At 65.2% G+C, this 24,511-nt stretch overlaps 1 protein-coding gene across 1 annotated transcript in view; it reads left to right on the top strand.

The window, feature by feature from the left end:
• SPTBN4 (spectrin beta, non-erythrocytic 4) overlaps positions 1-24,511 on the top strand; it is a 70,129-nt gene that overhangs the window by 10,634 nt on the left and 34,984 nt on the right. Inside the window, exons 2-16 of the mRNA XM_037884575.2 lie at positions 632-795; positions 1,487-1,638; positions 2,267-2,440; positions 2,984-3,075; positions 5,476-5,556; positions 6,010-6,125; positions 6,714-6,826; positions 9,118-9,305; positions 9,701-9,818; positions 10,226-10,384; positions 12,458-12,760; positions 15,929-16,079; positions 16,704-17,574; positions 17,954-18,091; positions 21,210-21,966. Coding sequence (XP_037740503.1) covers positions 648-795; positions 1,487-1,638; positions 2,267-2,440; positions 2,984-3,075; positions 5,476-5,556; positions 6,010-6,125; positions 6,714-6,826; positions 9,118-9,305; positions 9,701-9,818; positions 10,226-10,384; positions 12,458-12,760; positions 15,929-16,079; positions 16,704-17,574; positions 17,954-18,091; positions 21,210-21,966 — 3,561 coding nt within the window. The 5' untranslated portion in view covers positions 632-647. The remainder of the gene's footprint in view (positions 1-631; positions 796-1,486; positions 1,639-2,266; positions 2,441-2,983; positions 3,076-5,475; positions 5,557-6,009; positions 6,126-6,713; positions 6,827-9,117; positions 9,306-9,700; positions 9,819-10,225; positions 10,385-12,457; positions 12,761-15,928; positions 16,080-16,703; positions 17,575-17,953; positions 18,092-21,209; positions 21,967-24,511) is intronic.

The following is a 24,511-nucleotide window of genomic DNA, read 5'->3' as shown; positions in this document are numbered from 1 at the left end:
CGAGCAGGGGGCCTGTGCATGGTGGGCCGTGCGTGTGCAGCAGAGCCGGCCCCCCCCCCCCCCCCCGCGGCTCCGTGCGTGTGAACGCACACACCTGAGCAGCAGCGCTGTCCAACGGGCGATTGTGGGCGCAGCTTGGCCTGCTGCGGTCGCCCGCGTGCGACGTTTAGACACGCGGGATGGCCGGTACGTGGGCAGAAGCCAGGTGCGTGGAGCTGGGGTGCAGCGGTTGCCGGCGTGCCCAGGGGACAGCCTACCCGCACTGCACGTTGGCAGTGAATCGTGCGTGCAGCTTTCCCCGGTGCCGATCCCTCGTGCACACACTTGGTGCGTTGTCAGGTGCACGACGAGTGATCGGATGACGGGGGAAGACCCGTTCCTGGGGAGGCGGGGGGAGGGTTGTGTGCAGAGGGGGCACCGTGCAGGAACATTGAACATGATTGCACATGCACCAGTAACCATCGTGCTCTGGTTGCTGGAAGATGCTTGACACTGTTCACGCTGCTTAGAAAACAGCAGCCAGGCCGGCTGCCAGGCCCTGACCCAGCTCGAGGTTCCTGGGGCTGCCGGCTGGAGCGGGGTCTCCTCAAACCCCGGCCCGGAGCCTGTCACTTGCTGTCTTTTCTGGTAGACGCTAACGCTCCCCGATGGCCGACGGAGCAGCTGAGCTGGATAACATGGAGATCCAGTCGCAGAACAACAACACCCGCTGGGAGAACACGGACAACCAGGTCTGGGAGGACACCGCGGCCACCGCCAAGCTGTTTGAGTGTTCCCGCATCAAAGCACTCGCCGGTACGTCCGCAGGGGGCTGGGAGCCAGGACGCGGGTTCTCTCCCTGGCTCTGAGGGGGGAGTGGGGTCTAGTGGTTAGAGCGGGGGGCTGGGAGCCAGGACTCCTGGGTTCTCTCCCTGGCTCTGGGAGGGGAGTGGGGTCTAGTGGTTAGAGCCAGGGTGTGAGGGGGCTGGGAGCCAGGACTCCTGGGTTCTCTCCCTGGCCCTGGGAGGGGAGTGGGTCTAGTGGTTAGAGCGGGGGGCTGGGAGCCAGAACTCCTGGGTTCTCTCCCTGGCTCTGGGAGGGGAGTGGGGTCTAGTGGTTAGAGGGGGGGCTGGGAGCCAGGACTCCTGGGTTCTCTTCCCGGCTCTGGGAGGGGAGTGGGGTCTAGTGGTTAGAGCAGGGGGGCTGGGAGCCAGGACTCCTGGGTTCTGTCCCTGGCTCTGGGAAGGGAGTGGGGTCTAGTGGTTAGAGCAGGGGGGCTGGGAGCCAGGACTCCTGGGTTCTGTCCCTGGCTCTGGGAAGGGAGTGGGGTCTAGTGGTTAGAGCTGGGGGTGGTGCCAGGACTCCTGGGTTCTGTTCCCGGCACTGGAAGGGCAGTGGACTGTTGATTAAAGCGGGGGTGCAGTGGGGGGCCCTGCACACGTGGCTAGCCATCTCCACAGGCTGGGTGTGGGCAGGGCAGTGACCGTGCTGCGTTTGCCCCTGGCAGATGAGCGCGAGGCCGTGCAGAAGAAAACCTTCACCAAGTGGGTGAACTCGCACCTGGCCCGGGTGTCCTGCCGCATCAGCGACCTCTACGCCGACCTCCGCGACGGCTACATGCTGACCAAGCTGCTGGAGGTGCTGTCCGGGGAGCAGCTGGTGAGAACGCCTCGGCCGGCCCGGCGCTACGGGGGCTGGGGACTGGCTCTGCCCGGGGCAAAGGCCCCCAGCGGCAAAGAGCAGCGAGGCAGGGGACCCCCGGGGGCTGCCCCGCCAGAGTCTGCGCTGGGGCGCTCACTCTGCCCGCTGCAGCCGGTGCAGGGCAGAGCCGGGGCTGGCAGGACGCTGGCGCGGTGTCCCTAGCTGGCACGGACAGAGAAATCGCCCCCGGGAGTCAGCCGCAGATGGTGGGGTTGGGGGGTGCTTCTGTAAAGGGGATCTGGGATGGACCTGGCTCTGTACCCAGTACTCCTGTCCGTCCGTCCGCCCCCATACGTAGCCCCTTGTCTGCCAGGGCTCCTCCCTGTCCCTCCCTTCTGCCTGGGGCGGTCGTCCTGCACCCTCACCGTGCTATCCCAGTGCCCAGCTCCGGCTGTGCCGAGCACGGGTGGCCCCCCGGGTGGGGCCAGGGCCTGGCTGGGGCGGGGCCCCTCCTGGTGTCTCGGGGCGGTTTGCCTGGCCCAGGGCGAGGACGGGGCATTAGCCGAGAGCTCTCCCTGGCCGGGGGAGCCTGCGTGGCACGGGGAGCCGGAGGCACGGTGCTCAGGCCCCTCCCTGTGGCCCCCAGCCCAAGCCGACGCGCGGACGCATGCGGATCCACTCACTGGAGAACGTGGACAAGGCCCTGCAGTTCCTGAAGGAGCAGCGCGTGCACCTGGAGAACGTCGGCTCGCACGACATCGTGGACGGGAACCACCGCCTGACGCTGGGGCTCGTCTGGACCATCATCCTGCGGTTCCAGGTGGGAGGGGCCGGTGGGTGGCGCGAGGGGGCGGCGCTGGGGGGCGCTGTGCCGGGGGAGCGAGATGTGGGGCGCTCTGCCCTGCCGGCGGGGCTGGCGCCTGGTGCCATGGGGCAGTGACAGATCCCTGGGGACGGACCAGCCCCAGGGCAGGCCACTGCGCTTTGCCTCTCCCTGCCTCCCCCGCATGCCCCGCTCCGCTGTGCACTGTTACTCAGCCCCTGCTGTCCACCCCAGAGGTGGCTGCACCCCAACGGCGAAGTGATCTCCCTATAGATCGCAGGGCCCTGCCCCCGCCCAGCCAGGCGGGTGGCATAGGGCCAGACACACCCGCTGACCCCACACAGGGGTCCCCCCGGGCCGGGCATGGGGGCAGAGGTGGTGCAGCTGTCTCTGTTCTCCCAGGGCGCCGTCTTAAGGGGATTCCCCAGCAGGACATGTGGAGCAGGGGGAGGGGAGTGGCCAGTGGAACCCAGGTGTCCGGCGGGGGAGGGCTGAGTGTTTCCATGGCGCGTGTGTCAATCATCCTCCCCCTTCGCCCAGATCCAGGTGATTAAAATCGAGACGGAAGACAACAGGGAGACCCGCTCGGCCAAGGACGCACTGCTGCTCTGGTGCCAGATGAAGACGGCAGGGTGAGGGGCCCTGGAGCTGCCCGGGTGCCCCCACAGCTCCCAGCTGGCCTTCGCACGGCACGTCCCTCCTGGGGCAAGGGACATGCCCAGGGCCGTGACTCCTCACTTCCCTCCTGGCGCGGCCCAGGGAGCCGGGCCTGAGCCGGGCCTTGCTGTGCTCTCTGGCAGGGCGGGCTCTGCCTGGTGGTCCCTAGATCAGTGGGCATAGGGACCGGGCGTTCTCCGGGCGGGTGTAGGGACTGGGCTGGCTCAGGGACCGGGCATTTGTCACAGGGTCCCTGGGTGATGCTCTGGAACGGCTCCCTACGAAGCCAGGCAGGACTCTGGGGAAGTCTCCTCTCTGGGAGCAGCCTGTCTGCAGGACACACAGCTCCCCCGGCTCCACCTTCCTGGGTCTGACCCCGGAGCATTCAGCCTCCTCTGCCCCTCCGTGCGCTTCCCCCAGCCAGTCCGCCCAGGCGGGGTCCTGGGGGGGCCAGAGGGTCCTGCCCCCCAACTCCGCAGTCAGACGGGACTCTCAGCCAGCCAGGAAAACAGAAGGTTTATTCGATGACAGGAACATGGTCTAACACAGAGCTTGTAGGTGCAGAGAACAGGACCCCTCAGCTGGGTCCCTTTTGGGGGGCAGTGAGCCAGACAACCACGTCTGCCCTTCACTCCGTGTCCCAGCCAGCCCCAAACTGAAACTCCCTCTAGCCCCGCCCTGCTCTGGGCTTTGTCCCTTTCCCGGGCCAGGAGGGCACCTGATTCCTTTGTTCTCCAGCCCTTTAGCTCTCACCTTGCAGGGGGGAAGGGGCCAGGCCATCAGTGGCCAGGAAACAGGGTGTCGGCCATTCTCTGTGTCCAGACCCCTGCACACGCCTGCCCTCTAGGGCTCTGCAAGGATCATACACCCTTATCCCATCCCCTAGATACTTAAGAACTGCCTAGGGGAAACTGAGGCACCCCCACACTATTCAGAGGAAACATTAAGAACAGTCCTGCTTCATCACAGCATTCTCCGGGCAGGTGTAGGGACCAGGCGTGCGTAGGGACCAGGCATCCTCCGAGCAGGCGTAGGGACTGACTGTGTGTAGGGACTGGGCGTTCTCTGGGCGGGCATAGGGACCGGGCAGGCTCAGGGACTGGGCATAGGGACCGGGCAGGCTCAGGGACTGGGCATTCTCCGGGCAGGCATAGGGACCGGGCATTCTCCAGGCAGGCGTAGGGACCAAGCGGGCGTAGGGACGGGGCATTCTCCGGGCAGGCATAGGGACCGGGCAGGCTCAGGGACTGGGCATTCTCAGGGACTGGGCATTCTCCGGGCAGGCGTAGGGACTGGGCATTCTCCAGGCAGGCGTAGGGACCGGGCGGGCGTAGGGACGGGGCATTCTCCGGGCAGGCATAGGGACCGGGCGGGCGTAGGGACTGGGCATTCTCCAGGCGGGCGTAGGGACCAGGCGGGCAAAGGGACTGGGTGTTCTCTGGGCGCACAGCTGGGTTGCTTGGACCAAGGTGCGAGTTTAACCATGGGCGGATGGTCAGTTTTTGGGTTTGGCGGCCGGTTCTGGGTCTGGAACAGCTGGTGCCGGGAATCCCGGGCCGTATGCCCCCAGGGCAGTGGGTGCTGGGATCCCGGGCCATATCCCGCCAGTGCAGTGGGTGCCGGGATCCCGGGCCGTATCCCGCCAGTGCAGCGGGTGCTGGGATCCTGGGCCATATCCCGCCGGTGCAGTGGGTGCCGGGATCCCGGGCCGTATCCCCCCGGTGCAGCGGGTGCTGCGATCCCAGGCTGTATACCCCAGTGCAGCGGGTGCTGGGATCCTGGGCCGTATCCCCCAGTGCAGTGGGTGCTGGGATCCTGGGCCGTATCCCCCAGTGCAGCAGGTGCCGGGATCCCGGGCCGTATCCCCCCGGTGCAGCGGGTGCTGGGATCCCGGGCCGTATCCCCCAGTGCAGCGGGTGCTGGGATCCCGGGCCATATCCCCCCGGTGCAGCGGGTGCTGGGATCCCGGGCCATATCCCCCCGGTGCAGCGGGTGCTGGGATCCCAGGCTGTATACCCCAGTGCAGCGGGTGCTGGGATCCTGGGCCGTATCCCCCAGTGCAGCAGGTGCCAGGATCCTGGGCCGTATCCCCCCAGTGCAGCGGGTGCCGGGATCCTGGGCCATATCCCCCAGTGCAGCGGGTGCTGGGATCCCGGGCTGTATCCCCCCGGTGCAGCGGGTGCTGGGATCCCGGGCTGTATCCCTCCTGGCATCTGGGCTAGATGGAGGGTGGCTCTGATCGCCCCAGGCTGTCCCGAGGTTGCTGCGAGTCTGATGCCCCGAGCAGAGCCGTGGTGGGCCGGGCGGGCGGGTGGTCATTCTGCGCACGGTTGTATTGACTCTTTCCCTACCCCTCCTTTCGGACCCTCCTCCAGGTACCCGGAAGTGAATATCCAGAACTTCACCACCAGCTGGAGGGACGGGCTGGCCTTCAACGCCCTGATCCACCGGCACAGGTGTGCGGGCGGCTGCCTCCTGGCAGGCGGTGGGGGGCTGGGTGCTCCCCCCCTCCCCGGGGTCCGGATTCCAAAGTCTTTTGGGTTGTTTCTGATGCGCTGGCAGCTTCCCGGCTGGGGTCTGATTTTCTGGAATACATCAGGGCAAAAGAATGGAGAGTTCCCGGCTCGGGGAGGGGAGTGGGGTCTAGTGGTTAGAACAGGGGGGCTGGGAGCCAGGACTCCTGGGTTCTATCCCCAGCTCTGGGAGGGGAGTGGGGGCGGGTGGTTAGAGCAGGGGGAGGGGGCTGGGAGCCAGGACTCCTGGGTTCTCTCCCTGGCTCTGGGAGGGGAGTGGGGTCTGGTGGTTAGAGGGGGGGTGGGAGTCAGGATAAATGGCTCTACGCCAGGGGCCCATCCCGCTGCCCCTCATGTCCCACCGAAGCTCCATCAGGTGTTGTGTTGAATTCCCAGGCCGGAGATCGTCGACTTCAGCAAACTCACCAAATCCAACGCTACTTACAACCTGCAGCAGGCCTTCAACGTGGCCGAGCAGCAGCTGGGCCTGACCAAGCTGCTGGACCCGGAAGGTAACTCCCCGTCTCGGACGGAGCAGGGTCACACCACGCGGTGCAGCCACCTCTGGGGTGGAACAGCAGCTGGGGGTCGGAGACCCCTGACCGGCTGAGTGACCGTGGCCAAGCCCCTTCCCCTCCGCTCTGGGTCTGGTCACTCGGTGAGCCCCACAGCAGCCGGTGCTGGTTGGCTGAGAGCCCCGCTCACCACGCTCACTGGTATCGCTGTGTCGTGCCCTGTGCTCCCCCGTCGGCCTGTTGTCACTTGTCTTACACCCAGACTGGGGGCTCTCTGGGGAAGGGGCTGGGTTTGTACAGCGCCTAGCGCGGTGGGGGCTGGGTGCATGGCTGGGGCACCTGGGCACGCCCGTAGTACACCTAATAATAATAACGTGGCCTCCGGGGGCCTCGGTTCCCCGCCTGTGACCCAGGGAGACTAGCCTGGCCTGGCCGCCCCGGGGGCTGGGGGGTAAAATCAGTCCCGGTGGCGAGGTGCTCAGACCTGCAGGAACAGGCACCAGCTAAGTCACTCGCGCTGATCTCGGGCGCTCGGCCGGCAGATCTGACGTCTCTGCTGAGCGGTTCGGTTCTCCCCCCCGGCAGATGTGAACATGGAGAACCCGGACGAGAAGTCCATCATCACCTACGTGGTCTCTTTCTACCACTACTTCTCCAAAATGAAGGCCCTCGCAGTGGAGGGGAAGAGGATTGGGAAGGTGGGTGCCTGGGGGAGGCTGCCGGTGGGCTCTGGTCTCGCCAGTTACCTGTGGGTCCTGCTGGGGGACCGCAGAGGGCGCTGACCCGTTTGCAGGGCGACCGCGATTCCTGGTGGGATGTTAAACAAGGGCCAGTCCCTAATTTGCAATAACGCCCTCGGTTTGGCACGGGGGTATGGCTGTGTGTGGCTCCTGGCGCGCTGCAGCGTCGTATCATGGCGGACTGTAAAGAGCCCAGCTGAGATTGGGACCCCCTCTTGTGCCGGGGGCTGTGCAGACCCAAGATCGGGGCCCCACTGTGTCCCGGAGCAGTGGGGCTGAGATGCAGGGGGCAGTTTGCAGTCCTCAGAGCGATGGGCTCAGGCTCTCAGCAGACTCTGGCAGCGTCGCTGCGTTGCTCACACTCGGGTCACGTTTTGAGCTTTTCTTCCCGAGTGTGAGCTGGAAACCTGCTGGTTCTTTAGACACAAGGTGGGTGAGGTTGTATTTTTTATTGGACCGACTTCTGGCAGCTGAGCTCTGATGCAGTCACGTGGCCCCTGGAGCCTGTAGACGTGGGGTTTACATTTCCTGTGCCTCCGTCTGCCCCCGCGCTCCCTTTCGCTGAGTTACTTGGGCTTGACCCCGAGCCTACCTGGGAGCTGTCAGTGCCCGTAATGGGCCCAGCTCCCCTCGTGCGGCCAATCACACTAGTGCAAAGCGAGTGTGAAGTGCTGCCGAGTCAGAGAGCCCCTCCCCCGCACGTGGCACTAGTGCAAATGACCGTGCAGGGGGCAGGGTCCCATGGTGGGGCTGGGTTGAATTGTGTCTGGAGCCCCCTGCTGGTGGTTTAATTTATGACCTGGCGAGGGTATAACGGGGGGTCCGAGCTGACCCCAGAAGGGGCTGGCAGGCAGGGTGTTGTCTGGCCCAGCGAGGCCGGGGTGGAGCCGGGCGGGCACAGCTCCTGAGGCAGCAGCCTTTGCCGTTGGTTCTTGGTGGGCAGCAGGGGGCGCTCTCGGGGCGGCACCCAGGGAAGGCGCCAGCTGCTTCCCCCCCCGGCCCCCGCCGCCTTGCTGACGAGATCACTGCTGCCAGCTGGGCCCTGCCAGCTGCTCTTTTATGCCCATCTGAGCCGTTCCTTGGCAGCATCTTCATCTGCCCCGGGGCCGAGCTGCCCCTGCACAGGGCTGCTGCGGCGAAGGACCGCCAGGCTACGGAGAGACGCTGGGGGGAGGGCACCACACCGCACCCGGGCTGTCTGAACTGCCAGGGGAGCAGTGGGGGGCCAGGGGAAGCCAGCGGGGTACCCCTAGTCTCGGATGGCCAGCAGATACCTCCGCACAGCGGGCCACTCCCAGAGCGGCAGCATGGCCAACATGCTGTTCAGGGCAGCCCCCCCCAGCGACGGGTGCAGGCTCTCGGCAGACCCAGGCTGCGTCACTCACGCTCGGGGCAGATTGGGGGGATCAGATCCGAGAGGGGACTCCCAGCAACAGGCTCTCTGCAGACTCAGGCAGCGTTGCTGTGTTGCACCTCGGCCAAGTCACTGTCCCCTCTCTGGGCCCGTGTTTCATGGCTCGTCGTCCTGTTTCATAGGCACCGCAGCAGGGGGGCGAAGGACGGAGAGATTCCAAGGAGGGTGGAGGGGCCTGGTGGGTTTTCACAGGGAGGTTCGGCCAAGCACATGGGAACCAGGGGGATGGAAACGGAGCTGTCCGCACTGGGAAATACCCCGCCCTTGCCTGTCCGTGAGCTTGTTGGGGCATTCTGTGTCTGTGCAGCGCCTGGCACGACGGGGCCCTGATCTCGGCCAGGGTCTCTGCCGTGAAATGCATTTGCTTTGTTATAATTCGTGTTGCCGTTGGACCCCAGCCATAGCCCAGGGCCCCCCTGTGCCAGGCGCTGCACACACCCAGAACCCCCCGGGGTCACCACCCGCATGCAGAGGGGGTGCCAGGGCCGGGCTGCTCCGGCGATGGGAGAACCCATCTAGACTGGACTAGATCAGCCCTTGGGCTCTGCTGGTGCGATTGAAGCGGGGCCGCGGGATGCGGTTGGACCAGTATAAACGTGGCTAGTCCTTTCCATGTGCTGGTCTAAAGCCCCGATAGGCCGGGAGAGCCGCCTCCGCCCTGGGATTGCCGCAGGGTGACAGTCCCGCCCTGCCTGGCCTGGCTGCACCAGGGCGCATCCTGCAGGGTTGGGAGCCGACTGGCGTCTCCAGCAGACGGGGAGCAGCGGGCAGGAGCCGGGGCGCCCCGGTGCCTGGCGCAGGGCCCGTTTACTCCTGCGATGACCTCGCCCCACAGGTGCTGGACCAGGCGGTGGAGCTCGAGGCGCTCATGGAGCGGTACGAGCGGCTGGCGGCCGAGCTGCTGGCCTGGATCGAGCGCACTGTCGCCATCATCAGCAACCAGAAGTTCGCCAACTCCCTGGCCGGGGTGCAGCACCAGCTCCAGACCTTCACCACCTTCTGCACCCTGGAGAAGCCGGTCAAGTGAGCGGCTGCCCGCGACGCACGGGGCGATGGGGCGGGGGCCGGGCCACGCAGGCGGGGGCAGAATGCCAGGTGGTTCCCCCCCAGATTCTAACCGGTGCAGCTAACCTGGCTGGAGCCGCAGTGTAGACGCGGGTTTGGAAGTGGGGTCTCTATACCAACCGGCTGCAGGCGTCCTTGGGCTGAGAGTTTCCCGGGGCGTCCGGGCACGAGGTGCCCCTGGCCCCCCCCAGGAATCCCCCAGGGCAGATCGGGCCCCGGGAAGAGCCCGAACCACTCGGGAGTTGTTTGATCCATGGGAGAAGCCCTGGGCGGGGGGCGGTGAGACGGGGAGGCGATGGCTGGAGGGGGGCAGCCGAGGGGGGGCGTAATGCTTGGCCTGGCTCCCTCGGCAGGTTCCAGGAGAAGGGGAACCTGGAGGTCCTGCTCTTCAGCATCCAGAGCAAACTGCGTGGCCACAGCCGCAAACTGTACGTGCCCGGCGAGGGCCGCGGCATCTCGGACATCAACAAGGTGCAGCTGGGGGGGCCACGGGGGGCGGAGCTGGGGGGGATGGAGCCGTGCGGGGGAGCTGAGGGAGTGTGGGGGAGCTGTGGGGATCTATGGGGGAATGGGGCCATTCAGAGGGGTCAGGAGGTTCACACAGACCCATCCCCCTGTGGTCTCTCCCCCAGTGGTGCCCTGCACCAGGCCCTGTCTGCATCCACTGGGACTCGGGGCCTGTCCCGTGGGATCGGGGCCCCTCACAAGCTCTGGGCAGGATGGTACCCATAAGCCGCCCCTGGGCCAGTCCAGGCCCCCAGAGCGCTGAGAACCTGGGCTGGGGGCCGAGGGCTTCCTGGGCTCCAGGGACAGCCCGGGCCCCCCGAGGGAGCGCTGGCCCCCGGCCCTGACCCCTCTGAGCCCCGCGCTGCCCCCAGGCCTGGGCCCAGCTGGAGAAGGTGGAGCACGAGCGGGAGGTGTCGCTGCGCAACGAGCTCATCCGGCAGGAGAAGCTGGAGCTGCTGGCCCAGCGCTTCGACCACAAGGCCGGCATGCGGGAGGCCTGGCTCGGCGAGAACCAGCGGCTGGTGGCGCAGGTGAGATCCCACGCGGCTCCTCCCCAGCGTCCCGCGCAGTCCCCGGTCCGGGTTCCCGTAGCCCCGCCAGGGCCCACCCAGCCCCCCGGGGCCCACAGCCGAACCCAATGGCACCGGAGACAAACAGGACGCAAAGCAGCCCTGACCTTACTGCCCCACGGGCCCTACCTGTGTGGGGTCTAGTGATTAGAGCAGGGGTCTAGGAGCCAGGACTCCTGGGTTCTCTCCCTGGCTCTGGGAAAGGAGTGGGGTCTAGTGGTTAGTCCCGCTCTCACGGACAGACAGCCCCAGCGGCCCGGTCCCTCTCTCGTGCCCCGGCTGGCCCCTCACGGGATAAGAGGGAAGGTCCTCTCCTGGATCGGTGACTGGTTGAAAGACAGGAAACAAAGGGTAGGAATAAATGGTCAGTTTTCAGCATGGAGAGAGGTAAATAGCAGGGTCTCCCAGGGGTCCGTACTAGGACCAGTCCTTTCAACGTGTTCATAAACGATCTGGAAAAAGGGGTAAACCGTGAGGTGGCAAAATTTGCAGATGATACAAAACTACTCAAGATAGTGAAGTCCCAGGCAGGCTGTGAAGAGCTACAAAGGGACTCTCAAAACTGGGGGCCTGGGCCACAAAAGGGCTGATGAAACGCGGCGTTGATAAATGCAGTCATGCACATGGGGCAACATGATCCCAGCTACACATGGGCAATGGCGGGGTCCGAATTAGCTGTTACCACTCCAGAGAGATCTTGGAGCCACTGCGGACGGTTCTCTGGAAACATCCACTCAATGGGCAGCGGCAGCCAAAGAAGCGAACAGACCGCTGGGAACCATTAAGAGAGGGGCAGATAATAAGGCAGAAAATATCACGTTGCCTCGACATCAGGGGTCTCAAACACGCGGCCCGCGGGGTTCTTCCCTGTGGCCCGCCAAGCTCCTGCGGGGGCCCCCCCCCAGCGTGCCGCGGCCCTGGCCTACTTCCAGGCCAGGGGTGGGCAAACTACGGCCCTGGGCCGGATCCGGCCCCTCAGGGCTCTGGATCCGGCCCGCGGATTTGCCAGCCCCTTGGTGCTGAGGGCTCCGCACCGCCCCTGCAGCCCCGGGGGGAGGGGGAGCCGAGCACTCCGGGAGCTGCTCTTGCCTGTGGGTATCTGTGGGGCCGGGGCCGGGGCAGGCAGGGAGCCTACCCTGGCCCCGGCGCGCGCCCCTGCCTTCCCGGAGCCGCTCAAGGTAAGCGGTGCCAGGCCGGAACCCAAACCCCTCCTGCACCCCGCACCCCAACTCCCTGCCCTGAGACCCTGCTGCACCCCGCAGGCAGGGGCAGGGGTGGAGTGGGGGGCGGGGGCCCTCGGACCAACGTACGAGTCCTCATGTGGCCCTCCTGGTGATTCGAGTTTGAGACCCCCTGCTCTATGTCAATCCATGGGACGCCCACAGCTGGAATCCTGCGTGTGGATGTGGTCGCCCCATCTCAGAAAAGGTAGATTGGAATTGGAAAAGGTTCAGAAAAGGGCAACAACAATGATCGGGGGCTGGAATGGCTGCTGCATGGGGAGAGATGAATAAGACTGGGACTTTTCAGCTTAGAAAAGAGACGACTCGGGGGGATACGACAGAGGTCTGTAAAATCATGACCGGTGTGGGGAAAGTAGATAAGGGCGTGTTATTTACTTCTCGTAACACAAGAACTAGGGGTCACCCAATGCAATGAACAGGCAGGAGGTTTAAAACAAAGGCAGTATTTCTTCCCACAACGCACAGTCAACCTGGGGAACTCCTCGCCAGGGGATGTTGTGAAGGCCAAGACCATAACAGGGTTCAAAAGAGAACTAGATAAGTTCATGGAGGACAGGTCCATCAGTGGCTATTAGCCAGGATTGGCGGGATGGTGTCCCTGGGCTCTGTTTGCCAGGAGCTGGGAGTGGGCGACGGGATGGATCACTCGGTGATTCCCTGTTCCGTTCGTTCCCTCGCGGGGCCCTGGCACTGGCCGCTGCCGGAGGACAGGACACGGGGCGAGAGGGACCTTTGCTCTGAGCCGGTCTGGCCGCTCTTGTGTTCTCTCTCACGCCCCCGCCGCCCCCAGGACAACTTTGGCTACGACCTGCCGGCGGTGGAGGCGGCCATGAAGAAGCACGAGGCCATTGAGGCGGACGTCTCGTCCTATGAGGAGCGCATCCAGGTGGTGGCGGAGCTGGCGCTGGCCCTGGAGGCCGAGGGCTACTACGACGTGCGGCGCATCAGCGCCCAGAAGGGCAGCATCCTGCGCCAGTGGGGGCTGCTGACCGAGCTGGTGGAGGCCCGGCGGGCCCGTCTGGAGCAGAGCCTGGCTCTGCAGACCATCTTCCAGGACATGGTTTCCATGATCGGCTGGATGGAGGAGATGCAGGTGGGCAGGGAGCGGGGGGAAGCGGGGAGCCTGCTCATGGCCTGGAGGGGTTGGGCCCGGTTTAAACCAGTGCCCAGGACCCGGGGGAGCCAAGGCTCCTGTGTGGACTGGGGGGCCAAGTCCGCAGAGGCGGAGAGAGGCTGCTGTGGGCAGAGCTGCAGCGCGGGCCGGCAGCTGGGGCACCGGGCTGGGAACTGGGACCTTGGGCACGTCCCTCACCCTTGCTGGGCTCCCATTTCCCCCCACGGTCTGCTCAGATTGCGAGCTCGTGGGGCAGGCGCTGTCGGGGCCCCGATCCCAGCCTGTGTCTGGGCAGCGCCCGGCGCGCCGGGGCCCCGATCCCACCCTGTGTCTGGGCAGCGCCCGGCGCGCCGGGGCCCCGATCCCACCCTGTGTCTGGGCAGCGCCCGGCGCGCCGGGGCCCCGATCCCACCCTGTGTCTGGGCAGCGCCCGGCGCGCCGGGGCCCCGATCCCACCCTGTGTCTGGGCAGCGCCCGGCGCGCCGGGGCCCCGATCCCACCCTGTGTCTGGGCAGCGCCCGGCGCGCCGGGGCCCCGATCCCACCCTGTGTCTGCGCAGCGCCCGGCGCGCCGGGGCCCCGATCCCACCCTGTGTCTGCGCAGCGCCCGGCGCGCCGGGGCCCCGATCCCACCCTGTGTCTGCGCAGCGCCCGGCGCGCCGGGGCCCCGATCCCACCCTGTGTCTGCGCAGCGCCCGGCGCGCCGGGGCCCCGATCCCAGCCTGTGTCTGCGCAGCGCCCGGCGCGCCGGGGCCCCGATCCCAGCCTGTGTCTGAGCAGCGCCCGGCGCGCCGGGGCCCCGATCCCAGCCTGTGTCTGCGCAGCGCCCGGCGCGCCGGGGCCCCGATCCCACCCTGTGTCTGCGCAGCGCCCGGCGCGCCGGGGCCCCGATCCCACCCTGTGTCTGAGCAGCGCCCGGCGCGCCGGGGCCCCGATCCCACCGTGTGTCTGGGCAGCGCCCGGCGCGCCGGGGCCCCGATCCCACCCTGTGTCTGGGCAGCGCCTGGCGCGCCGGGGCCCCGATCCCACCCTGTGTCTGCGCAGCGCCCAGCGCGCCGGGGCCCCGATCCCACCCTGTGTCTGGGCAGCGCCCGGCGCGCCGGGGCCCCGATCCCACCCTGTGTCTGTGCAGCGCCGGGGCCCCGATCCCAGCCTGTGTCTGCGCAGCGCCTGGCGCGCCGGGGCCCCGATCCCACCCTGTGTCTGCGCAGCGCCGGGGCCCCGATCCCACCCTGTGTCTGTGCAGCGCCTGGCGCGCCGGGGCCCCGATCCCACCCTGTGTCTGTGCAGCGCCCGGCGCGCCGGGGCCCCGATCCCAGCCTGTGTCTGTGCAGCGCCCGGCGCGCTGGGGCCCCGATCCCACCCTGTGTCTGGGCAGCGCCCGGCGCGCTGGGGCCCCGATCCCAGCCTGTGTCTGCGCAGCGCCTGGCGCGCCGGGGCCCCGATCCCACCCTGTGTCTGCGCAGCGCCGGGGCCCCGATCCCACCCTGTGTCTGTGCAGCGCCTGGCGCGCCGGGGCCCCGATCCCACCCTGTGTCTGGGCAGCGCCCGGCGCGCCGGGGCCCCGATCCCAGCCTGTGTCTGTGCAGCGCCCGGCGCGCTGGGGCCCCGATCCCACCCTGTGTCTGGGCAGCGCCCGGCACGCCGGGGCCCCGATCCCACCCTGTGTCTGCGCAGCGCCCGGCGCGCCGGGGCCCCGATCCCAGCCTGTGTCTGTGCAGCGCCCGGCGCGCTGGGGCCCCGATCCCACCCTGTGTCTGGGCAGCGCCCGGCACGCCGGGGCCCCGATCCCACCCTGTGTCTGCGCAGCGCCCGGCGCGCCGGGGCCCCGATCCCAGCCTGTGTCTGGGCAGCGCCCGGCGCGCCGGGGCCCCGATCCCAGCCTGTGTCTGTGCAGCGCCCGGCGCGCCGGGGCCCCGATCCCACCCTGTGTCTGTGCAGCGCCCGGCGCGCCGGGGCCCCGATCCCAGCCTGTGTCTGGGCAGCGCCCGGCGCGCCGGGGCCCCGATCTCAGTTGGAGCCTCTGGGTGTGGCACTTGAACCCCCACTTCAGGGAGGCTAGCTCCCCGGCTCCTCCCCTTCCACCCAAGCCTCACCCCGCTAGGGTTGCCATCTTTCTAATCGCACAAAACCGAACACCCCTGCCCCACCCCTTCTCCGAGGCCCTGCCCCCACTTGCTCCATCCCCCACCCCCTCCGCCGCTCGCTCTCCCCCACCCTCGCTCACTTTCGCTGGGCTGGGGCAGGTTGTGGGGTGCGGGAGGGTGAGGGCTCCGGCTGGGGGTGCGGGCTCTGGGGTGGGGCCAGGGATGAGGGGTTTGGGGTGCGGGACGGGGCTCAGGGCTGGGGCAGGGGTTGGTTGTGGGGGGTTGCAGGGAGTGGGATCCGGGAGGAATTTGGGTGCAGGAGGGGACTCCGGGCTGGGGTGTGGAAGAGAGTTCGGGGTCCCAGCGGCACTTACTGCAGCTCCCAGGAAGTGGGTGCCAGGTCCTTGCAGCCCCCCGGCGTAGGGGAGCTGCGGAGCCGGCACTGGGGGCGGGGGCTGCGCGTGGGGCCTCCCTGGCTGCCCATGGGCCTAGGGGCTGCAGGGACCTGGCGGCCGGAGCCAGGGCAGGCGGGGAACCGGCCTTAGCCCCGGAGCCGCTGACCGGACTGTTACCAGCAGTGCTGACCGGAGCCTCCAGGATCCCTTTTCGACCGGATGTCTGGCAACCCGAACCCTTGTCTTGCGGCTTCGGCCCCCGCCCACCAGAGCCCCGAGCCCCCCGTGGCCAGAGGAGCCCCGGCCCGCCCACCCCAGCTGCCCTGAGCCCCGGCCCCGCCAGATGACCTGCCCTAGCCACGCCAGCCACCCCAAGCCCTGACCCACCTGCTGCTAGTCCCAGGCCACTGGCCAGCCTGACCCCTGGCCACCAGCCCGAGCACCGGCCTGACCCCCGGGCCGCTGGCCGGCCAGAGTCCCCCCATCAGGCCCCTGGAAGAAGAGAATCGTGCCAGGCCAGTAACTTCCTGTGGGCGTTACGATAGGGCCTCGGGGCCCCGTGGTGCCAGGTGCTGTACGTAACAGAGAGGCCGCCCCTGCCTGGGGTCGCTCGCAACTGGATGCCCGCCCGGCGGTGACGGCTTCGCCCGCCCTTGGTCCCGCCAGGCCCCGCTGCGGTCGAGGGAGGTGGGGAAGCACCTGCTGGAGGTGGAGGACCTGCTGCAGAAGCACACCCTGCTGGAGGCCGACGTGGCGGCCCAGAGCGAGCGGGTGCAGGCGCTCAACCAGGCCGCCCTGAAGTTCTGCGAGCTGGAGGGTAAGCGCGGGCTGGGGCGGGGTCCCCTGACCCCTGCGGCGGGGCCGGGCCGCGCTCTGCGCCGGTCCGAACGGCAGCTTATCCCAGCCACTGGTCCCCTCGCCAGGGCGCCCGGTGCCCGGACCTCGCTCAGGGGCGGAGCGTGGCTCCTGTAGCCGGCTGGGGCATCTCCTAGCCCGCGTCCGGCGGCAGACACCCTCTGCAGAGAACGTGCAGGCCCAGGTGGGCTGAGATGGAGGTGGGGGGCCTGGGAGCCAGGACTCCTGGGTTCTCTGGGTCTCTAGCCAACAGGCCAGGCCCGGGGACTGAGTGCCCAAGGCACCGTGGGAGAGATTCCTGTGCAAAGCCATGGGCACCCGGCTCCCGAACAAGATCTGGGGGCAGGCAGGCAATTTTCAGAACAGACGAGGGCTGTACTGGGGAGGGGAGTTAGGTCTAGTGGGTTAGAGCGGGGGGGGCTGGGGGCCAGGACTCCTGGGTTCCAGCCCAGCTCTGGGAGGGCAGTCAGACTGAGTGGTTAGAGCAGGGGGCCGAGAGCCAGGACCCTGGTGGCGAAGCTCTTTCCCCAGCAGCAATCAGCAGCTAAGAGCGGGGCCCAACGTCTCTCCTGCTCCCCTGCCCCAGGTTACCAGCCCTGCGACCCCCAGATCATCCGTAACCGCGTGACCCACGTGCAGACGTGCCTGGAGGAGCTGCGCCAGCAGGCGGCCCAGCGGCGCACGGAGCTGGAGGCCTCCCGCCAGCTGTGGGCCTTCTTCCAGGAGCTGGAGGAGGCGGAGGCCTGGGTGCGGGAGAAGGAGCAGATCCTGGCCTCCAAGCCGTGCGGCCGGGACCTGAGCAGCGTCCTGCAGCTGAGCGGGCAGCACAAGCTGATGCTGGGGGAGCTGGGTGGGCGCCGGGCCCTGCTGCACCAGGCCGTGAAGAAGGGGGAGCAGCTGCTGGCCACCCAGCGCCCCGGCACGGCCCAGCTGGAGGAGAAGCTGCGGGAAGTGCGGCAGTGCTGGAAGAAGCTGGAGGAGGTGACGGGGATGCACCAGCAGAAGCTGCAGGAGGGCTTGAGCTTCTACCAGTTCAGCGCGGAGACGGACGACCTGCTGGCCTGGCTGCAGGACACCTACCGCCTGGCCTCCAGCGACGACTTCGGGCACGACGAGTACTCCAGCCAGGCGCTGCTCCGCAAGCAGGCGGCCGTGGCCCAGGAGCTGGAGCAGCACCGGGCGCCCGTTCTGGCCCTGCGCGCCCAGCTGGCCCGCCTGGCCCCCCAGCACCACCAGGTGCTGGACGTGCAGATCCGCATCGTGGAGGTGGAGCAGCTCTACGGGGAGGTGGCCGAGGTGGCCGTGCTGCGGCACCAGTGGCTGCAGGACGCCCTGGCCGTGTACCGCATGTTCGGCGAGGTCCGGGCCTGCGAGGGCTGGCTGGACGAGAAGGAGCAGTGGCTCTCCGGGATGCAAGCGCCCCAGGAGCTGGAGGACGTGGAAGTGGTGAAGCACAGGTCTGGCCCGCGGGTCTGTTCCCTGCTGGGGCCTAGAGCCGGGGGGCTGGGAGCCAGGTCGCCTGGTTTCCATTCCCAGCTCTGGGAGGAAAGGCTGGGGGCCAGGACGCCTGGGTTCCATTTCTAGTTTTGGGGGGAAGAGGGGTCTAGTGGTTAGAGGGGGGGGAACTGGGGATGGGAACCAGGGCTCCTGGGTTCTATCCCAACTCTGGGAGAGGAGTGGGGCCTAGTGGCTAGAGCAGGGGGCTGGGAGCCAGGACGCCTGGGTTCCATTCCCAGCTCTGGAAGGAGGGGGGAAGGGTGGGGAGCCAGGACGCCGGGGTTCCGAATGCCCCGTACGATTCTGTTCTATCCACGAGCCCCTGTGCGCCTTGGGCAGGTTTGAGAGCCTGGACCAGGAGATGAGCAGCGTGATGGGGCGCATCCTGGACGTGAACGAGACGGTGCACCAGCTGGTGGAGGGCGGCCACCCCAGCGCGTCCGAGGTGCAGTCCTGTCGGGACCACCTGAACAGCAGGTACCTGCCCGTGGGGCCGGGGCAGGCTGCGCTCTGCGGGCCCTGGGGGAGGCTTCGGAAGGGGGGCCTCAGGATCAGAGGCGCGGCTGGGTTCAATTCCCGGCTCTCTGGGTCCCCGCGTTGTTATACAGACAAAACTGGACAGGATCGTTTCAGGGGACAAGACAAGATGTCACCTTTATTATAATAACACAATGTACACACACACACACAATGTACACTCCCACACCCACACAATGTACACACGCACACATGCACACACACACACACCCCAAATTTCTGCAGCTGCTAGATAGTTCCCAGTCCTGAATGTAGCTCGAGTTCGTGGCTTGTGGTGGCAAACTGGCCAGGAAAGCCGGGCACAAGGAAGGGCTGGGTCTCTGTCGGGCGTGCACCGATGCCCTTCCATGTTGGCAGCAGAATGTTACCCTCCAAAGTCTTCCATCTCACCCACCCTTTTTGCAGGCTTTAGTTTGAATCCAGAGTCTATAGGTCTTGCTGTGTCAGGCTGCCTCTGGGTCCGGTGTGATTGATCACCCGTCAATTGCAGACGTGACTTTCAGCCTGGGACCTGGCTTTGATGTTTCTTCAGTTGTACTTTTGTTCTTTTCTTTTGAGGGTGGACTCTTCTTACTTTGTCAGGGCTGTTGTCTGCATCTTCAGCCCTTGGTGTTTACACTTTATTTTATCAGGACCGGCTGGGGCTGGAGGTTGATTCCATCATCCATCCATCCCTCATTCCCACATTGAAACTACACTCATCAGATTACAGCTGGGTTTAGCGAAAATGAAGTGAGCGTTATACAGTGGAGTTTGGGAGAAGTTACAATGGAGTTTGGGTTACACCATGGACACGTGTAAGGAACGGCAAACAGGGAGCAGAAGTTCCCATGTTGAGGCCGTGCAAGTTTCAGTGATTTAAGCAGCAATTGGATTGAAAGTGAAACTCAATTAGCCAGTTCTTGGGGTACCTGGTTTTATGAATGGATGTAGTTTCATTCATAAAACTTTACTTATGAAGTTATATTAATAAAGCGAACAATTAAAACAATTTCATGGATCAGTTCTACGGCGTGCGTCTGGGCCGCGTCTGTAACACACGGCTAATGGCCCTGCCCATGCCTGGAGATCGACGGGCACCTGGCCTGGGGGCTCGGGGCTCGTCCGCTCTGTTCGCTGGGTAACCCGCTGCCCAGTTCCCTGGCCCAGAGACCACAGGGTCGGTGGGTGGGAGCCAGGAGCCTGCCAAGGGCCCGTGTGCAGCATGGGCTAGACCTGGGAGTGCCAGGCAGCTGAGACGGGGTCTGTCCGTCTGCCCGGGGACATGGTGCTGCTTGCGGGTGTATTGAACACCTCCAGCCGCCCTCCCGCCCGCCCGCTCCGTCTCCCTGGCGCACGGCTGGCTCCGGCCGGCTCCTTTTCCACAGGACTCAACGGGGCCATGTGTCTGGGTCCCAGCAGCATCGGGAACCGCTCCAACGGCTTTTCATGGGCCCCCTGAAGTGGGGCCTGCTTAGGGGTTCACACTGGCAGCTCTAGGGTCCCCGAGGGCGGGGGTAGGAGAGGAAACAGCTGTGGTCACGGGGCCCTTCCAGGGCTTCACCACCCTCCTAGTGAAATAGCGTTTCCTACCGAGACCTCCCCCACTGCAACGTGGGACCATTGCTCCTCGGTGGCTTGGGCTCCATCGGGAGGCGTCTCCTGAGGGGGCTGATTGGCAGAAATTGCCGAGCACTGAGGGTGGTGCCCTGGGCACCCAGCATCCCTGGCATGTCGGCCCCCGGCCCCTCGTGCTGGGCGCTGAACACGGAGGCTGCAGGAGTTGAGGTCGCTGGAAACGCAGAGCTGTGTCTCCTGCCGTTTGCCTGAGGCACGTGTAACGGCGCCCGCAGCCCCTGGCTGCCGTGCGGGGGTCCAGCTCTGGGCCTCAACACCACAGCCCCTTTGTCTGGGCTAATGGCCCCGGTCTGGTACCACAGAGGTGGCTCGGGACACAGCCACTAGAGGGAGACGGAGCCGTGCCGTGGCATGGAACGCACACGCACCCCCCCGCACCCCCTTTCCCGCACCCCCGTCCAGGAAACCGCGGTCCGGATCTGAAGCCCGCTGAGATCAAGCCACGGAGCAGAGCTGGGCGAACATTCCTCGTTCCCAAACCGGGTTTTACATGAAAATTGGCTTTAAAAAAAAAATCCAAAACCCCCCAGAAAACATTGTTTTGTCCAAAATTGTCTGTTTCAATGAAAAATGTTCTTGGAAAATGACCAAAGCAGTCGATTTTTTCCCGTTTTTATCCGCATTTGTTAACTGCCTCCGTCCTGTTCTCTCTGGCTTGGCATTTGACAATGACGCTGCACATTTACCAGCTCCCTGTCTACGGCCCCACCTCGGCTGTACTCGGCAAGCTGCCCGTCGGCCTGGGCACTCCTGGGAGGCAGGCAGTGCTATTACCCTGCCACAGCTGGGAAACTGAGGCACAGCACGACACAGACCACTACACGCTTACATCGGTGTGACGAGCTCACTCGGGGGTGTAGGAAATCCACCCCCTTGAGCCAGGCGGTTATGCCAACCGAAGCCCCAGGCTGACCAGCACCGTGTAGCTGGAAGGGCTTCTCCTGCGACCCAGCTCCTCTCTCGGGGAGGTGGATTAGCTCCACACCACGGCAAGACAGCCCAGCTCCTCGGCCCAGTGGGAGCAAAGCCCCGAAACAGTCTGAGCATCTGGGCCCCAGGGCGCCTGGAGCCGAGCAGGGAATTGCCCCGGGGTCTCCGAGGTCCCAGACGAGAGCCCTCACCACCGGGCCGGGCCGTCCTCCTTCCCCAGCCGGCTGCATCTCTGCCAGCCCCCAGCACGCAAAGCTTGTGGGTCAGGAGATTGGTTTGCGTATCATGGGATGTATTGTTTTCAGATGAATTCCTGTTGGGGTTCGTTTGCTGCCTGGTGTTTTTAGCCTTTCCCAGCTTTTCTCCACAGCCGCCGTGCTTGTACCGGCCTTGGCTCCGGGGGGGTTGTTTGGAAGGCGAGCCGAGCGTCTCCGGCGTGCGGGGAAGGGCCTGTGCCCCGTGGCCGTGCCCAAGCCGCTGATGGGCTTTTCTCTGTGTCTGGCGAGCCCAGGTGGAACCGGGTGGTGGAGCTGGTGGAGCAGAGGAAGGACCATCTCAGCTCCGTCCTGAGGATCCAGAACTACCTGCTGGAGTGCACCGAGATCAAGGCGCAGATCCGGGAGAAGCGCCGCGCCGTAGAGGCCAGCCAGTGCAGCACCGGCGACCTGGGTGGCGTCCTGGCCTTGCAGCGCAAGCTCTCCACCATGGAGGCTGCCCTGGTGGTGCTGGAACCCAAGCTCCTGGAGCTGCAGCAGGAGGGGGAAGCCTTGGCCACCTCCCACCCGGCCCATGCGCTGGCCGTCCTGCTGCACTTCGAGGAGATCAGCGAGGAGTGGGAGGCCTTGAAGAGCACCCTGCAGGGCTGCGAGGACTCGCTCTCCGTGGCCAGCCGGCTGCAGCAGTTCATCCAGGACCTGGACAACTTCCTGACCTGGCTGGTGAAGACTCAGGCAGCCGTGGCCTCGGAGGAACTTCCCAGCAACCTGGCGGGGGCGGAGCGGCTGCTGAGCCAGCACGTGGCCCTCAAGGAGGAGATCGACCGCTACGAGGAGGACTACACCACGATCCAGGAGGCCAGCGACCTGCTGGCCCTGGAAGAGGCCGACGTCCCCTTCCTCTCGCTCCAGCAGTGGCTGCAGAAGCTGGACGTGGGCTGGAACAAGCTGCTGCAGATGTGGGAGAGCCGGCGGGGGGCGCTGGTCCAGGCCCACGTCTTCCACCTGTTCCTGAGGGACGTGCAGCAGGCCGAGGCGTGTCTGTACAGCCAGGTAACGGGGCGGGGCTGCTCGGCCGGGGGCGTCGCCGCGGGGCATTGCAGGGCTAGTGCCCAGGGCGAACTGCTAGTTATAGCTGTGAACGATGAATGGCCTTTGTTAAGTATCAATGGCTTCTTATTAATTGAGATGATTGGCCAATTATTGCTAAATCCTGCAAGGTTATTAATATTTGGTAATTATTTGCTACGTATTAATTGCCATTGGCTAAGAGTTAATTTGCAGTGATTGCAGTTAGCTAAGTTACTTACTGAGCTTTACTATTAATCAGTGTTAAGTATTTGCTAATTATTAATTGATGTCTCTTTGGCTAGTTATTACTTCATATCAGTTGCTCATGTATTGTCTTTGCGAACTATTCGTATCTGCTAAGAATGAATTGCTAATTACTGATTTTTGGTAATTGGCTATTTCTAAATATTGTTAATTTATTGATCTTTGCTAACTATTTGGTATCTAAGTATTCATTGCTAATAATTAAATGGTATTTGATAATTATTGGATTTTGCCATGTATTAACTGCTAATAATTTTTGCTATTTGATAATTATTAATTGGTATATGCTAGATATTGCTCACTATTCATTAGCATTTGGTAATTAGCAATACATTTATTAGCAAAATTATCAAATACCAATGAGTAATTAATACTTAACAAATACCACTAGCTAGCTAATGGCATTACATAGAAAACAATACTGATCAAACCGCTCGTTATTCCTAAATATGAATGGCTAATTCATTGCTGGTCACTCATGATTCGTTGGTATTTGGCGTGCGTTACGGATGAGTCGCTCCCCGGGTTCCCAGATGGGCTCTAAAGCCCGATTACTCGCACCCCGGTGCCGGAGGAAGGCCGGAAGCCGCATTAGCTGGGTTCGAGTGGATGATTTGTCGGCCGGTTGTTGAGCTGGGACACGGATCATCAAACCGGCCCCTTAGTGCACGAAATCTGAGCAGGGTGGGCTCCTGCCCCAAGGGCCCTGTTCCCACCGCTCCCCACCACCCCCTTTCTGCCCAGCCCAGCGTATCCAGGACAGCAGGAAATGGAGCCCCAGGCTCTGTGGGGGGATTGGGAATAAACGCTGGCTAAAATGGGGGCTGAACCCTGTCGGAGGAGCAACCGGCAGCCCAGAAACTGGGGAGTCAGGGCCTGTAGTGAGGACCCAGTTCAGGAAAGCACTTGTGAGTTATGGTGAGCATTATGGGAGCACCCAGAGGCTACAACCGAGATCAGGGCCCCGTCGCACCGGGCGCTGCCCAGACCCCAGCCAAGATCAGGGCCCCGTCACGCCAGGCGCTTCCCAGACCCTGGCCAAGATCAGGGCCCCGTCGCACCGGGCGCTGCCCAGACCCCGGCCAAGATCAGGGCCCCGTCGCACCGGGCGCTGCCCAGACCCCGGCCAAGATCAGGGCCCCGTCGAGCTGGGCGCTGCCCAGACAGAGTGAGAGACCTGTGTTGTCCTAAAGAGCTTCCAGTCTAAATAGGCCAGGAGTGGGAGGGGAAACTGAGGCCCAGAGAGGGAAAGGACTTGCCCAAGGTCAGCCAGCAGGGCAGTGGCGGAGCTGAGCACAGAACCCAGGTCTCCTGACTCCCCTGAAAGAAGCTGCACAAGTCTGAGCCTGTGAGCAAGTCCCATTGACGGCCTGGGGGCTGCGTAAGGGCTCTGTGTGTCCTGCATCCCCCAGCCGTCAGCCGGCTCCCAGCCTCCCAGGAGCCGGGGGAAGAGGAGGCCCTAGCTGGAGCCAGTCGGGAGCAGTTATGTCAGTGCCCCGTGCCCTCGGCTCCCGCTCCAGGTGTCGCTCCGGGCAGGCCAGGCAGACGGTTACTGGGAGGAAGCTCTGCTCCGGGGTGGTTGCAGGGCCGGCTCCAACAGAGCTGGCTGCAGACAAGGCCAGGGGAATCCCTGCGGAGAGGGAGATGCTCTTCCAGGGCAGCGCCTGGGGCTGAGGGCATCAGCTGGGATCTAGGCTCGGGGACCCGCGCGGTTCTCTGCGGGTTCCCCGTCTCTGGCCCCCCTGCGGTGCCCAGCATGAGGGGCTTGACCCAAAGCCCACAGGCTTGGAGCCAGGCCCGAGCCCGGGGGAGCGGCTCTGCTCCTCCGGCCAGGCTGGCAACGTGGGAGCTGGCATTTGGCGCGGCCTGCGTCCAACTGACGCCAACGCAGAGCGACGGCTGCCAGGCGCCTCTGAGCGCAGCTGCCTGGCAGTGGGGCCGCTGTGCGCATGGCCCCAAACACGGCAGAGAAGGAAAGATGGGGAGGGATTTTCTATCCCTGGCTCGGGGAGTGGGTGGGGACTAGTGGTTAGAGCAGGGGTCTGGGAGCCAGGACTCCTGGGTTCTACCCCCAGGTCTGGGAGGGGATTGGGATCTAGTGGTTATACCGGGGAGAGGGGGATGCTGGGCGCAAGGACTCTCTTCCCAGCTTTATCCCGTGACCTGCTGGGTGACCCCAGGCACGTGGCTTCCCCCTCCGTGTCTCAGTTTCCCCCCACCACTGGGGGCTGGTGGGGGGAGTGTGTGGTTGGGGGGAGGTTTG

This window comes from Chelonia mydas, chromosome 23 (genome assembly GCF_015237465.2).
Source record: "Chelonia mydas isolate rCheMyd1 chromosome 23, rCheMyd1.pri.v2, whole genome shotgun sequence".
Lineage (NCBI taxonomy): Eukaryota > Metazoa > Chordata > Testudines > Cheloniidae > Chelonia > Chelonia mydas.
The sequence above is the reverse complement of the archived record's forward strand: the minus strand, read 5'-3'. Positions and strand labels throughout refer to the sequence as shown.